The sequence below is a fragment of the Balaenoptera borealis genome (genome assembly GCF_965194805.1).
Source record: "Balaenoptera borealis genome assembly, chromosome: 20".
In the NCBI taxonomy this organism is placed as follows: Eukaryota; Metazoa; Chordata; class Mammalia; order Artiodactyla; family Balaenopteridae; genus Balaenoptera; species Balaenoptera borealis.
Genome location: NC_138879.1, coordinates 17,044,631 through 17,060,225, shown reverse-complemented (window position 1 = coordinate 17,060,225; position 15,595 = coordinate 17,044,631). Strand labels below are relative to the sequence as shown.

At 55.4% G+C, this 15,595-nt stretch overlaps 1 protein-coding gene across 8 annotated transcripts in view; it reads left to right on the top strand.

Moving 5' to 3' along the window:
* Positions 1 to 15,595, top strand: part of WNT3 (Wnt family member 3) — a 53,379-nt gene that overhangs the window by 24,393 nt on the left and 13,391 nt on the right. For 4 of the 8 annotated variants that reach the window (XM_082373842.1, XM_082373847.1, XM_082373846.1 and 1 more), the window contains exon 2: positions 14,250 to 14,491. The exons of 3 other annotated variants lie outside the window; for them this stretch is intronic. In XM_082373842.1, coding sequence (XP_082229968.1) covers positions 14,250 to 14,491 — 242 coding nt within the window. Of the gene's footprint in view, positions 1 to 12,492; positions 13,053 to 14,249; positions 14,492 to 15,595 lie in introns of those variants that run through there. One more of the 8 variants, XM_082373848.1, reaches the window with a different exon arrangement.

The window sequence follows — 15,595 nt, the reverse complement described above, 5'->3', positions numbered from 1 at the left end:
GCCCCGTGCGCGTCGTGTCCAGAAGTCCCCACGAGTTAGTTGGAGTTTATGTTCCTTCTAAGTTTTATAATGAAAATTGTTAATAAGGAAAGCAGAAAAAATAATTCCAGGAGCACCCACGTACACACCTCCTAGTTCAAGTGTTTTTCATTTTGCGGTAATTGCTCCCCCCTCCCCTTTCTCTCCTCTCGCCCCGCCCCCATCCCCTACACAGTGTTTGGTTTGCCGAACCATTTCAAAGTAAGTTATCGTCAACATGACTCTTCACCTCTGTATTTTAAAATGTAAGGATGACCCCTATGACCACGTACCATTATCACACTTAACCCAATTATTAATAATTCCTAATGATTCACATTTCCCCAGTTATCCTCAAAATGCCTTCATGGCTAGGATTTTCATACCAGTTTCCAGTTATTTGATTGTTCTGTCTCATAAGTTTATTTTAATCTAGAACATCCCTCCCCTCCTTCCCCCAACACACACACACACACACACACACACACACACACACACTTTTTAAAAGTGACTTGGACTTTGGAGAGTTCAGGCCTGTAGCCTTGTGAATTTGTCCGGTTGCTTCCCCATAGTGTCATTTGGTTTGTTCGTCTATCCCTCGTGTTTCCTGATAGCTGAAAGTTACTTCTAAAGGCTTGCGGAGATTCAGGTTAAACGTCTTTGGCCAGAGAACTTTCTAGGGTATGCTGGATACTTCGCATTGCATCATCTTATACTGTGCTATTGTCACACTCTGGAGGAGATTTTTAACGATCCAGTTTCCTGGACTCCTCCCCAGAGAGTCTGATTCAGCGGGGCTGGCTTTGGAGCCCAGCTGTCTGTATTTTTCAAAACCACTGCAAGTGATCTGAGTGCCGTAGTGCCATGACCTGCACCCCCGAATAGCAGCCAACTGGTAAAATCATGTTCTTGGTCCTCCAAAAGGCGTGGTGTAAGGGAGTGGGTGGGATGGTCGAGGCAGGTGAAGTCCTCAGGGCCCCAGCCCTCACCAGGGCAGGTGGTCCTTGCTGTCTGGGTGTGAGGCAGGGTGGGTGGGCACGCCGGCCCCAGTCAGGGAGGAGCGTGGGCTACCTGGGGCAGCGCCCAGGCTCAGCTGGGAGTTCATGCAACACCAGGGGTGCCCCAGGCACCACTTTGTGCACCCGGTGCCCAGGACAGGGCCTGGCCTACCATGAATATTTGTTGAGTTGAAGACACAGGGCTTTCAGAGGAGCCCTAGGGAGCCACTGTGAGAGTGAACTCCCATCCAAGCAGCTCTGATTTCCATGTTCCCTCCTGGGCTTCTTCCTAAGATTCAGATAAAGGATTTCCAGACGGTGGAAGCAGCAGTTGTGTGATAAGGCCCAGAGAACCAGTGCAGCCATCACCTGCCCTCAGCTTGTCCTGGTGGCAGCCTGTGGGATTTGGGGGAGGTGAGGAGGTCGGGGTAATCAGGTGGAGCCGCTCAGTGTGGCAGAAGGAGGAGGTGTGCTGGGCCTGTTGGTGAACCAAGCACTCTGGCTGCCCAGCCTACAAATATGAAAGAAATGGTTCCTCCTCTCAAAAAACTGTTTTAGTGGAAAAACAGAGCGTCAATGGACAATTCAATGTAAAGTGTCTAAGTTTCCCCCTGAGGTATATATAAGAAATGGGAAATACCCAGAGGGAACAGTTTAAACTGGACACATTAAGAGGGGCTTTTTTTTTTTTTAATTAATTTATTTATTTATGGCTGGGTTGGGTCTTCGTTTCTGCGCGAGGGCTTTCTCTAGTTGCGGCAAGCAGGGGCCACTCTTCATCGCGGTGCGCGGGCCTCTCACTATCGTGGCCTCTCTTGTTGCGGAGCACAGGCTCCAGATGCGCAGCCTCAGTAGTTGTGGCTCACAGGCCCAGTTGCTCCGCGGCGTGTGGGATCTTCCCAGACCAGGGCTCGAACCTGTGTCCCCTGCATTGGCAGGCAGATTCTCAACCACTGCACCACCAGGGAAGCCCAAGAGGGGCTTTTAAAATTGGATCTTGATGGATGAATAGGAGCCCAAAGTAAATAAGAGGGTTGGGCAGGCTATGTCTTATCTTTTGCCAGAACTGGGCTTGAAGGGTAAAGCAGTCTCGGAACCCAGCAAAATCCCAGCCTGGGAACCAGCAGGCTTGCCTTCTTAGGACAAGCAACCTAACCCGGTAAGGCCTTCATTTTTCCATCTGTAAAATGGAAAGCTAATCTCTGCCTTATATAACTTAGGAGCTGGAGGAGTTGGGCAGTGGAGAAGTATTATACAACTAAAATGAGCTAAAAATGCAAACATGGTTTAGGAAAAGTTTAAATTAGAATTCTCATTGGAGTGTGAGGCGAAGAAAAATGGCAGCAGTCCAGGCGTAAAGGATGTCCAAGCCAAACTCACCTTCAAGGCCCAGCTCAAAGGTCGCCCCTTCAAAGACGTATCCCCCGCTTTTTTCGGTCTCCCTCCCCTCAGCACTCCCCTTCCTCATGGTGTCCACCCCACGGAGTGAGACGGGATTTTTCACACTCTGCTGCTGACCATGCTCATCTGCGGGAATGTCTCTCTGGCATTAGGGCAGGGGCCTCTGAGGAGGGTGGAAGCTGTGTTTATGCACACGAGGCACGTGATGCACGTGTACTGAACGGAGCCCCAGCCCTCGGACCGGAGCCTTCAAGAAGGAACTATGGGGCTTCCCTGGTGGCGCAGTGGTTAAGAATCCGCCTGCCAATGCAGGGGACACGGGTTCGAGCCCTGGTCCGGGAGGATCCCACATGCCGTGGAGAAACTAAGCCCATGCGCCACAACTACTGAGCCCACGCGCCGCATCTACTGAAGCCCACGTGCTCTAGAGCCTGTGCTCAGCAACAAGAGAAGCCTGCGCACCGCAACAAAGAGTAGCCCCCGCTCGCCGCAACTAGAGAAAGCCCACGCGCAACAACGAGGACCCAACGCAGCCAAAAATAATAAATAAATAAAAATAAATAAATTTATCAAAAACAAAAAGAAAGAATAAGGAACTGCGTGGTGGAAGGGAAGCGAAGTTGTGGCTGGGGGCGTCTCAGGCCTGGGCTGTGCTCCCTGCAGTGTCTCCAGCCTGGAGGTACCCTGGACAGGTCTGGGCTTCAGCCGGAACTGGACCAGATAGCGGCCAAGGTCCCACCAACCTGGACATTGTGCGGCCTGGTACTGTGATAGAGTAACTAAGGCCCGTGGCCGCTCACAGAAGGCTTTAAAGCCCCTCTAGGGCATCTCATGTCCCTCCCCCACCCCGCCTCCTCCAGCTAGCAAGAGACGGCAGTTCCCCAGGCTTTTATCAAGCATTTACCTTTGTACCCAGTGAGCACCCCAGAGACCTGGTCCCACCATGGTTTCTAGAATGCTCAGCGTCTCTCAAGTTGCTAAGACTGGACTTGTTTGGAGAGAAGCCATTTGGCAGAAGTATCCTGAACCCCATGCCAGTCATTTAACGTCTTCAGGCCCCAGTTGCCTCCACTGTGAAACAGCATAACCAGCTGTGCGGGTCTGGGGGCAGAGGCTGGGCTGCAGCTTCCAGCTCTGAAGGGTCAGGACTCTACTGAACAAGTGTGACGTGGTTTTGTTTTGTTTTTTTAAATTATTTTATTTATTTATTTTTGGCTGTGTTGGGTCTTCGTTGCTGCGCATGGGCTTTCTCTAGTTGCGGGGAGCGGGGGCTACTCTCTGTTGCGGTGCGCTGGCTTCTCATTGCGGTGGTTTCTCTTGTTGCGGAGCACGGGCTCTAGGCACGCAGGCTTCAGTAGTTGCGGTGCGCGGGCTCAGTAGTTGTGGCTCACGAGCTCTAGAGCGCAGGCTCAGTAGTTGTGGCACACGGGCTTAGTTGCTCCGCGGCATGTGGGATCTTCCTGGACCAGGGCTTGAACCCTGTGTCCCCTGCACTTGCAGGCAGATTCTTAACCACTGCGCCACAGGGAAGCCTGTGACGTGGTTTAAAGGGCTCGCCTGTGAGTTCCGAAGTGCTCGGCGAAGCCGGTGCACCTGGGAGCGCATCCCTCTGTGGTCACCTGGAAACATTGTCCGCCAGGGGTCTTGGTGCCCCTCAGGAGACCCTTTGGGGGTCTGAGGAGTGAGGCCCTGGGCCCCCTTTCACTTCTCTCTGGACACCCACCTGGGCTCAGGCCCAGTCTTCCCAGCCTAATACCTGCCTGAAGGAAGACGCCGAGAGCTCGTGTGTCCTCTCGGTGCCGAGGGAGGACACAGCCCTGAGGACCCAAGCTGGAGCCGCTGACCGGCCAGAGAGGCAGGAGCACCTCCCCCTTCTCCAAGGCCTCTGTCCCCCTGCTTCCTCCCAGTTCTCACCCCCTTTTCCTCCTCCCCAGGTCTGACCATCCCGCTCTGTGCCACCCCCCTCCCCCTGCAATTTGGCTGAAGGGGACGATCCCTCTCTCTTACCTCCTCCCCTTCTCCACTCTGATCAACTCCACTTTCCTATGAAATTGAGAAGGAAAAAAAAACCCTAACGCTCACAACACAACAAAAAACAGGTTTCAACATTTTACAGGTTTCAACATTTTTCAGGCCGCCTTGTCACATCTTATCAGATCAGCCAGGAGCCTCAGGCCAGGCACTCTGGGAGCCGCTTTGGAGAACAGAAGCTGTAACATTCCAGCCAAGGCCCTGCCCCACCCTCTGCACCCCTCTCTTCCCTCCCCCCTCCCCACCTTCTTCTCCCCAAAGAAACGTCCCGCAGGGCCCGCCCCTCCCTCTTACTGGGAACTCCGCAAGACCTTGGCTTTGAGTGTCCCCCACTCGCTTCTCTCCCTCCCACGGCTGTGGCCCCTCTGAGCTCTCAGTTGGTCTGAGGTGCCCACTCGGTCCTGAAAGGTGGCTTTTAGAAGTTGGGCAGCAGAGGGGAGTTGTCATAGCCACTCACAGAGTGCACAAGTGGCCACTTGGCCAGTAGGGCCCTGAGTTGTGCTGGAGAGTTTAGGGCACTGTGGCCAGTCCTCAGGGGCTGCTGCCAATGGGAGGGAACGGCTCTTTCCTTTGGTTCCATTTGTGGGGGGATGTGTGGGTTTTGTCACCCATGGCGATGTGGACTGCTGGCCTGGAATACCCGCTTTCCCTCACATTCACACCAGTACAGAGCGACAGATCCAGGAAGTGCTGACCGAAGTCCAAAGGGCCAGATTTCAGCCAAGACACCCTGAGGGAGCGACCCAGATCCTGGGTCCCAGGGCGAGGGGGACGAGCTCCCCACTGTGAGCACAGAGAGGTCCCTCCATCCCCACCCCGCAGGAGGACACGGCTGTGAACTGAAGGCTTAGGATGCATCCCAAGCGCTCACCCAGGGAAGGGGGGGGGGACAAAACTGGAAGAGTGAAAGAGCAGAGGAAAGGAAGGAAGGAAGGGCGTGGTGACTCGCTCTGTCCAAGTCTATTGGCTGCATGTCTCCTGATCGGGAATACCGGCAAGAAAACAGACCCGGGTGCTTGGTGCCCATGTTGGCTGAGCCCAGCCCGACCAGCCTGCCTCCTGCGGGGTTTTGGAAAAGCCCTCCCCACCTCTTGGCCTGAAATTCTAGCCCCCCTGGTGTGAGGGCCCTGTCTCCACCCTCGTGCCCTCCCTCCCTCCCTTGGCACATGGCATCCACCGCCACCACCATGAGGCTCCCTGATTGTCTCACCCTTTTTCCAGGTGCCCCCTAGGGGAGACAAGGCCTCGAGTATTATTCAACTATTAGCTCCAGGACAGATTTCCAGATCTGAACTTCTAGCCTTGGTCTTTCTCTTGGGCTCCAGCTCTGCACCTCCAGTGCTGTCTGGACCTGGGTACCTGCAGGTCTCACCAGCCCCACAAACTTCCTCTTTTTTCCCAAGACTGCTTTGCCTCTTACGTTCCCTTTCTTGGTTGACAGCATCTCCATCTTTCTGGTCATCCTGGCTCAAAATCTTGGTCATCCTTTCCTCCTTCCTGTTGGTTCCATGTGACCCATCCTTACTCACTGCTTCTGTTCTTTGTTTTTTTTAAATTTATTTAATTAATTTTTTTGGCTGTGTCGGGTCTTAGTTGGGGTGCACGGGCTCCAGGGCACATGGACTCTGTAGTTTGTGGCCTGCGGGCTCTCTAGTTGAGGCGCGCGCGAGCTCAGTAGGTGTGGTATGCGGTCTTAGTTGCCCCGCAGCATGTGGGATCTTAGGTCGGGATCGAACCCACGTCCCTTGCATTGGAAGGCAGATTCTTAACCGCTGGACCACCAGGGAAGTCCCTTCCTCTCTGCTTCTAAGGCCACTGTCCTGAGACCCAGAGCCCTGCTAAACTAAATGGGAGGTACTTGGGCCCCAGCCCAAAGAGGCTCACCCCAGACCCCTGAAACCTGTCCCCCTGGGGGACTGTAATACGCAGACAGGCCTGAGACTCTCCTTAGCATAAAGTGTCACCCCAGCCACCTCACCCCCACTCCTTTCCCAGCCTTGGGTCTCTTAGTGCCCATCTCCTGGCCCCATTCTGCAGTTAGACGTTGTCTAATAGATTAATATCCCAAAGCCCAGCTCAGGAACGTTCAATGGCTGCACATGTCGCCAGAGTAAAGCTTGGCACTCAGGGCCCCCTTCCCCTCCTCTGCTCCTTTGTAAGGTCCCTGGACTCCAGCTGGGGTGGACCCGCCGCTGTTCTCTCCCACCTCTTGCCTGGGGCTCTTCCCTGGCACCCCGGTTCCCCCTGAGGGAGCCCCAGCCATGCTTCGCCAGCTCAGCGCCTGCCCTTCCAGCGTGCCTTCACGGCCATCGCTGCCTGGGACTCACTCGCCCCTCTTCCAGGATGCCCCTGCTCTTACCATGTGCTTTCTGGAGTGAGGGTTACTTGTGTGCTAAGCTACAGGTGCCTGGGGACCCTTTGTCACTCATGGCACACGTGGCACCCAGACCTAGTAGGTGCTGGAGAAGCGCTTGTTGGTCTGTAATTGACGGATGCCTCCTGGTCTGGGTGCCCCACGGGTGTGGCTTGGTTCATCTCCGTGTTTCCAGTGCTTGGCGCTCTACCCGATTCAGTCATCACGTAAATGTGTGTTGAGTGAATAGGTGGGGAATGAATTTGTTTACCAAGGGAAGACTTTAACCTACTCTCCTAAGGGCAGGCATCTCTATGCACTCCATATGTTTATTGCTCTAGGGGTCCCAGGCTGGATGGCTGGGGCTCAATCAAGATGGGAAACCCAGCAGGAGGCCTGGGCCTCCCAGGCTCACAGGCTCTTGCAGTTGCTTCTTCATTGACTCCTCTCTGGACCTTGGGTCCCAGCTCAGTGTGTGGATCCTTTCTACCCTCACCCTTCCCTTCCTGTGTGTAAACAAGGGTGGCCCTGTAGCTCTTCTTGGGACACATGAGAACCAGAGGACCCATCCATGCCTACTGAGTGAATGAACCAGCTGCTGACGGGAAAGGTCCAGGGAGATGTTGATGAAAGGCATCTGCTGGGGTACCTAGGCCTGCTCTGAGGACTACGGGACCACGTGCGCCCTTTGGACTCAGAAGCAACTCCCTCCCCTTGGCTAGCACTGAGATGGGTTCAGGGTTGGGTTGGGAGGGTGTAGAGCTGTGCTTAGCACCGATGGGGCCCACGTGTGCTCCAGGGAGGACAAGCGGATGGGTAGAAAAAAGTGGTAGCTTGTGACTCTTGACCTAAGTCCCTCCTCTTGCTTTGTCACAAACTCCCTGCCAAAGCACCAGGGTGAGTGGCCCTTGCCACTTGTGTTTAAGCTCTTTGGAAGTTCCAGGAGTTGGGTGCATCAGGGCCCACTAGGCCCTGCCCCTGCCCTCCCCCACCCCACTGGGTACATGTGCCCCTGAACTTGTCAGGCTCCCCTCATGATGTCCACCAGCCCTGAGTGGCCTCTTGAGCTAAGTAGAAAGGTAGTAGCCTTGAGTTCCAAGGCCAATGCTGGATCTTTACTTTATGCCCATTTTCAAGATTTTCTTTCCCCTTCTGGAAGTATCCATCTTGCCCCAGGCCAGGGTTGGGCCCCTCTGGACCCAGGAACAGGAAGGCCACCTGTCCAGTACTGTCCAGGAGGCAGCTGGTAGAGCACCAAGCGCTGGGCTATTGTTTCCAGAAACACGGTGGTCACTCTGGAGGAAAGAGACAAAGGACCACAAAGGAGGTGGTTCTGATTCCTCCCTTCTTCCATCTCCTTCCCTTCCTCCTGAGCTCATCACAGTCAGCTTAAGAGGCACCGGTTCTTTGGGTCAGCATCTTAAGGTGGCCTGTCTGGGGCTAGCAGAGATGGTTAGTCCTCGCCATTGGAAAAGGTGAGGCCAAGGGGACCATGACTCCAAGAAAGGCATGACTCGGGGAGGCTTGGCCACGGAGCTCACCCTGAGACTGGAGAGCAGAGGCGGGGACCCTGGAGCCTTCCCCTGGGCTGCACCCTTGGATCCACCTTCCACAGCCCCGCCCATATGTGACTGTGTGACCTGGGAAAACAACAAACTCTCTCTGGGTCTCAGTCTTCCCATCCAGAGGAGGAAGGGATTAGCTAAGACCAGTGGTTCTCAGGCTGCATCCTGCAGAGGGGCCATAGGTGAGAGCAGGGGCAAAGTCAAGGGATAGGTCTCTGGGCCCCTGCCCTTTTTTTTTTTTTTTTTTCCTTCAATTTAACCATTTTCAAGTGTACAAATCAGTGGCATCAAGTAGGTTTGCAGTGTTGTCCAACCATCACCACTATCTGTTTCCAGAACTTTTCATCGTTCCAAACAGAAACTCATACTCATTAAGCTGTAACTTCCCCTCCCAGCCCCCAGCTACCTCTCATCTACTCTTGGTCACTATGAATTTGCCTATTCTTGGTACCTCATGTAAGTGGAATCATACTATATCTGTGCTTCTGTGTCTGGCTTATTTCACTTGGTATAATGTTGTCAGGGTTCATCCATGTTGTAGCATGTATCAGAGCGTCATTCTTTTTCGTGGCTGAGTAGTATTCCACGGTATGGATTTACCACATTTTGTTATCCATTTATCTGCGGATGGACACTCAGGTTGTTTCCACCTTTTGGCTGTTGTGAATAGTGCTGCCACGAACACTGGTGTACAAGTATCGCTTGAATCCCTGCTTTCAATTCTCCAGGATCTATACCTAGGAGTGGAATTGCTGGGTCATATGATGATTCTATCTTTAGCTTTTTGAGGAAGAGTCCCTCTTTTTATCTGTTTTATGTACCGGGGAGGGTGGGGGGAGGATGTATATTAGGAAAAATGGCTAACAAATAAGAAACACCTTAAACTAGACGACTCCTGAGGCCCCTCCAATCTCTCAAATACTATAATGTTGGAAGAGTCTAAGGTCAAAAATGTAGGAAAGTTTGAGTGCAGGGGAGGGCACCTGGTGGGGTGTAGGGCTCCGTCCCGCGTGGCTCGTTAAGGGGAGCAGGGCGGGGACGGCACGGTGCGCCCGCTCCCTGCAGCACGTCGTCCCCGCCGGCAGGTCACTGCTGGGTGGACGGCGGAGTCTGTGGGTCCGCGGCGCCACCGTCACTGAACAGGCCGCGCTGCGTGGGACCCTTGTAGGCCTCTCCCTGTATGCTGTGTGCCTCGGCTGGTTCAGCACTGAGGTGGCCCTGTGCTCGCCTTGCAGGCCCACCTCCAGCTTCTGGAGGCCGAAGGCGCCGTGGCTGGCAGTGAAGGGCTTGCTGGGGCTGGGAGGCTGATGAGACCGTGTGTGGCATTTAAGCCTGGCCTGTTTGGAGAGGGGGTTTCAGCCTCAGAGGTCAACATCGAGGCCTCTGGGGCAGCCTGTCGCTGGCTGGCACCTGCCGCCCGTCCCCCTGGCTGCCTGTGTCTGTCCTCAGCCCAGCTGGGCGGTGGGTGGTTGGGTGGAGAATGAGCTGTGGTGGCAGGGCCCTTGGGCCGGGCAGGGCCGGGAGCTGGGTATAAATAGGCCTGGCGGCGCCCTCCACCCTCCCCCTCACCAGCTGCCGGTGCAAGGCAGGTCCCCACCTCCCTTGGGAGCCCAGCCACTGTCTCAGGTCCTAAACGTAGGAACTTCCTCAGCGGAACTGAGGAATCTTGTCCTGTGTGTAGGTGGAACCTCCGGATGCCTGGAGGCCTGGGGAGTTTGGCTGAGGGGCTGCAAGACTGGGGGTGGATCAGACTGGCCTTTTGGGAAGGAGTCGTTCTTTCATTCCTCCCCTGGAGAATCAGCGAGTACCTGGCATGGGCCTGGCCCTTTGGTCGGCCAGGTGTGCTTGTGTGTGTGTGTGTGTGTGTGTGTGTGTGTGTGTGTGTGTGTGTGTCTGGCATGGTGAGAGGTGTTGGGGGGGATGGGAGGAGACGCAACACAACCTCTATCCTCAGGGAACCCACACTAGCACAGCCAGATGGAACTGGAAACAAGTCATTTCAGCCCTTTGAGATAAGGTCTGAGTGAAGTAGAGGAAAGACACAGAGGGAGGAGAGGTTACTTCTGTCTGGGGGCCCACGAAATTCTTCAGAATGGAGGCGACCCAGGAGCTGGAGGTTGAAGGATGGGTAAGATGTTTGCCGGGGGCTTGGGCCGCGGAGAGGCGCTCCGGACGGCGGGCCGCTAGTCATCCAGCAGGCCACTCACACTTTGGAACGAAGAACTGAGGAGGATGAGCTCACTGTGTGACCTCCTCCAGGGGAACACGCACCTCACTGATGGGGACAAGGAGCTGTGAGTCAAGTTAACGCGTCTGTGGTGGTGGAATCTCAGACATGAGCATGTGTGGGTAGGAGGCTCAGGGGTCGGGTGGCAGGGCGTGTTTGGGGGAGGGCAGCTATCCTGCAGAAATCAATCCCACGGCCACAGCCCCATTAGCCCCAGCACCAGCCCTCAGAGCTACACTCCCATCCCTAGAGGCCCTTGCTCATCACCGGCAGGATGTCCAGATCTGAGCTGAAATCCTTGAACAGAGCATCCTGGAAAGGTCCCTATGCCCTTGCCCTTTGGGTTACCTTTAACACTCGGCCAGATCACAGATGTCTTTTCAGCCACTCTGGTTAGGACTGAGCTTCCGGGAAAGGGGCCAGCTTTGCATCCTTCCCAGTGATGGATGGGAAGGGGCTCTGAAAATTCCGATGTGTTCTGTCAAGTCAGGGATGGGAGGGCTGAGAAATGAGGTTGATGACATAGCAGGGGACAAAGTGCTGTGGACAGCCCCTAAACACATGGTAACCACCATGACCACCGCGACTTGAGGGCTTCCTATGTGCCAGGAGCTTTCTATCCTTTATCCCTCCCATTATGTCTATTTAATAGATGAAGAAACTGAGGCACGAGGGGTTAAGTAAACCGCTTGAGATCAGCAGCTCGGAAACAGCAGAGCTGGATTTGAATGCAGGCAGCCTGGCTCCAGGTGCACGACGGACCTGGACAACAGGAGGAGACGGGGTTTGGTGGGAGGAGGGAAAAGAACTCATCATCTCTGAGGCTGGGAGTTATTCTTGGAGGATATCATCCCTGGAGTCAGACAAACCTATGGTTGCCCAGCTTCTCTGCCTCAGTTTCCTCATCTGTAAAACCGAGATGACAGTACCCACGTCACAGAGCTCTTGTTGAGGATTAGGTGACATGATATCTGTGAAGTGCCTGGCATATAAGTGCTAAATAAATGGTTGTCGTGATGATCGCTAGTGTTGAATGCGACTGCAGAGGAAAGGAAATCTGCTTGGTCAGAGGAGAGATTGCAGCTGTCCAGGAGGAAGGATTCACAGTCAAGGGCTTGGTGCCCTGGAGGGGAGCACAGGGGACCGTGGCATCTCCCTACTGGGAGATGTCTGGGGGACAGCTCTGGCCTTTGCAGCCAACCAAGCCCTGCCAGCCAGTGCGTAGGGCTTGGGCATTCTGCTGGGCTGGGTAGGCCCACCTGGGACCCACTGGGGTGGGGATACTGGTGAAATGAGGGAGCAGGGAGCCGCTCGGAGGGCTGGGATGAGGAGCAGCCTCACTGAGTGGAAATGAAGAGCCAGCCGGGGCTTCCCCACACCCCAGCCCCCCTTCCCTGCAGTGGCACCGGCCTCACCTGGCTCCGTGGATCTGGCTGTGTGGCCTTGGGCGAGCCGCTTCTCTCTGTGGGCCTCTGCTTTCTCATCTGTATAATGGGCTTTGTGCTCTCTAAAGGCATCTCTTCTAGGTTCTTATTCTGATCCAGCTTAGCTTGAGGGTGCCCAGGCCTGCAGAAGTGCCAACGGGTGTAGGGCAAAGGCCGGGAGAGGGCAAGGAAGGAGGAGAGGGACAGAGGATGGGGGAAAGGAAGGGGCCCTGGGGCCCTGGTGTGGTTGGTGAGCAGACCAGTAAATGGGGGACGACATGGGACAGAGCCCCCTGGTGCCAGAGGTGATCGTGACACAGGCCTGACCAGGTTAGAGTTTGCAGTGGGTCCAGGAGGCCAGGTTGAAGGAGCGCGTGGGCGCCGCAAGGCCAGTCCATCCCTCTAGGGACAGGCATGGATGGAGGTGCCTGTGGTGGGGGAGACCGGGGAGGGCTCTGGCCGTAAGGGGAGGGACACGGAGGCTGGGCAGTGGGTGTCAGATCTCCCCATGATGCTCTGGGACAGTCAGGGACCAGGCCGGGTATGAGGAGGTGGCAAAGAATCGCCATATTCCTTTAGAGGGGCCCTCATGGCCCACACTCAGAGCCAAACCCAGGTGAGGCCATGGGGGTAGCAGCGTCCTCCATCTGGCCTCAGCTCCCCTCTCCAGCTGTCTGCATATAGGGCTTTGGGGCCTAAACGTCAGAGGAGGGAGTGGGAAAGGCCTGGCCTTCTTCCCTGCCTCCCATGATGGCCCAATGCTGAGTCATCCGCACTGAACCCCGGCTCGGTTTCTCTATCCGGTGGTTGCAGAGCCGCTGGGGCAGCTGCAGGGCAGGGCTGGATGTGCTGGTTAAGAGCAAGTGGAGAGGCAGCCTGAGCTGGGGCGGGAGGCTCAACTCTGCCGCTGCACAGTCCTGCAGACTTGGGCAGTTTACTTAGCTCCCTGGCCTCAGTTTCCTTGTCTGTGAAATGGGATGTTGACGATGATAATGAAGTTCCTACCTCACAGACTTGCTGTGAGGTTTCCATAAGGTAAGAAACATGAGCACTCAGAACTGGTCCAGTACATAATGAATGATAGGTGTTTGATTATCATTATTATCACAATAACCAGTTTATAACTGTAAACAGGGCAGGGGCAGGAGAGGGCAACCTGCAAAGCCCAGTCAGATGCTGTTGTGTCTTGGTGCCCATCAGGGGGCTCTGGGCTGACCTGCTCTATCACTCAGGTTCAGTCTTGAGGCCCAGGGTGCCCATGGGCCAGGCCTGCAGTCACTCCCACCCCTCAGGACCCAGGCAGGCACTGCCCAGAAGGCAGGGTGGTATGTGGTTAGCCCCACCTAGGTTGCCGGACTACTGACTGAAAAATGAGGGACGTTAGAGTGACGTGATTTGATCAAGGTCACTTGCGTTGGATGGGGGGAGTACGATCTGAGGTCTTCTCCCTCCTGACCCTGAGCTAGACTTCCATGAAACAAAGCCAAGCTCCAATCTCTGGTCAGAAAAGAGATGGCGCTCCAGAAACTTCTAGGGAGCTGCAAAGATGGTCACAGAGGCTCTGGTGGACAAAGGACAGAGGACCTGGGGAGAGACACTGGGAGGCTGTGGGCTGGGCGGGCATCGTCCTAGGGAAGAGGCTGAGGAGCATTGCCACAGGTGGTACGTGTGTGTATGTGTATGTATGAGTGCAAGCTTGCACACATGTGCAAGCTCCCTGCTAGGACTGAGGCTTCTCTACTTTCTGCTTTCTCTGAGATGTGATGGGGGTCAAGCCAGCTCCTGCCATCTTCCTCTCCGTAGATTTTGTTGCCTTCCGACGGATCATTGGAAGTCTCCATGTGGCCCTAGAAACTGAAACTCCCAACCTGACCTCTCCCCATCACGGAAACTGGCCCAGAGCCTGGGAGGGACTTGACCTGGGCCTCTACTACCATCTTTCCATCCAGGGTTCTTTTCATAGTATTGCATTGCCCCCAGGTGCCCCTGCAAACTGGAAATGCCCATGGCAGAGGGCCGACTCCCTGGATCAGAGCTCTGCCCTTCAAGGGACAGTATACACGCAAGGTCAAAGGCAGTGCGTTCAGATGCCAGGTTTCTCAGGACCATGGCTTCAGGCTCACAGGCCCTCCATGGCTCCACCTACCCTGAGTACTCACGGAGAAGAAACGATGCCCACAGTGGGCCGCGTGCTTTGTGCCTGCAGTGCCACTGCCCTCTGTCTGCCCGCAGGTCCCTGGCCCTGGGCCAGCAGTACACATCCCTGGGCTCACAGCCCCTGCTCTGCGGCTCCATCCCAGGCCTGGTCCCCAAGCAACTGCGCTTCTGCCGCAATTACATCGAAATCATGCCCAGCGTGGCCGAGGGCGTGAAGCTGGGCATCCAGGAGTGCCAGCACCAGTTCCGGGGCCGCCGCTGGAACTGCACCACCATCGACGACAGCCTGGCCATCTTCGGGCCCGTCCTCGACAAAGGTACCGTCTCTGGGTGGGTAGGAGGTGCGCGAGGAGGTGGGGGGAGGGCATCAGGACACAGTTACTCTTCTACATCAGGGCGTCTCAGCTCTGAGCCCAGGGTCCCCAGGGGAGGGCGAGAAAGCTGGTCACGACCCGCGGCCTCCACAGAAGTGGGCCAGGTCCCTCTCTGGCCTGACCCAGGCTGTCATCGTGGTTGCCACACCTTCCCAGGTGCTGCTGGGGGCTGGGCAGCCTTGAGATCCCATCCCGAGATCCTAGGGCAGGCTAGGAGGCTGCAGCCTTCCTTTCCTCCTGGCTGGCACAGTGGGTGGCCCCAGGCTTTGATGTGGACTTCTGTGACATTTTCCCAATGCTGTGTTAAGTGCTATGTAAATCTAGCTTTGGGGTGGGGTGAGAGCATTGTCACCCTTAGGTCCCTCCCATGTAGAAAATTCTGGAGTTGAGGAAGCTGCCTCGCGCTGGTGGCACTGCATTGCCCCCAGGTGCTTCCGTGAGAAGCTTCTGCTGGTTCCTATGCCCCTGCTAGCTGGATATGCCCATGGATTGTGGCGGGGCTAGAGGGTGTGCTGGCCTCTGGGTAACTTGCATCTTGCAACCTGGGAGTCTCATTGGCTGTGTCTCAAATGAATGGGATTCACATTACTTGACTCTGAACATGAAGGCACTGGGAGAGAGGGATGAGAGGCACAACTGCTCCCAAGAAGGGGATTTTGGGGCTGGTGAGTTCGGGGCTGAAGTTGGGCTACTCTTTGAGCAATTGCAGCGTCTAGTAATGTAATGACCCAGCTGGCCTCCCGGGAGCTATCATTCCTTTTCCTCAGCAGCTTGAACCCTTTTCCGGCCACCACCAGGGCTTTGGCACCCAAACGGGTGAACCTGGCCCTCCCTCCTTTTAGAAGAGTTGCATTTACAACTGGACAACATGGATTGTGGCTGGGAATGAGTGGGGCGAAGCCGACCCCCCATTTTAGAGTGGAGTCCCCCTTTACCTGTGCCTCAGGTGCACCTTGTAAGTCCGACCTACAGGCTATTGTCATGGGACAGAAGGGCAATTAGCGAATCAATGGATGATGATTCTGCTTACGCTTCTATTACCAAAGC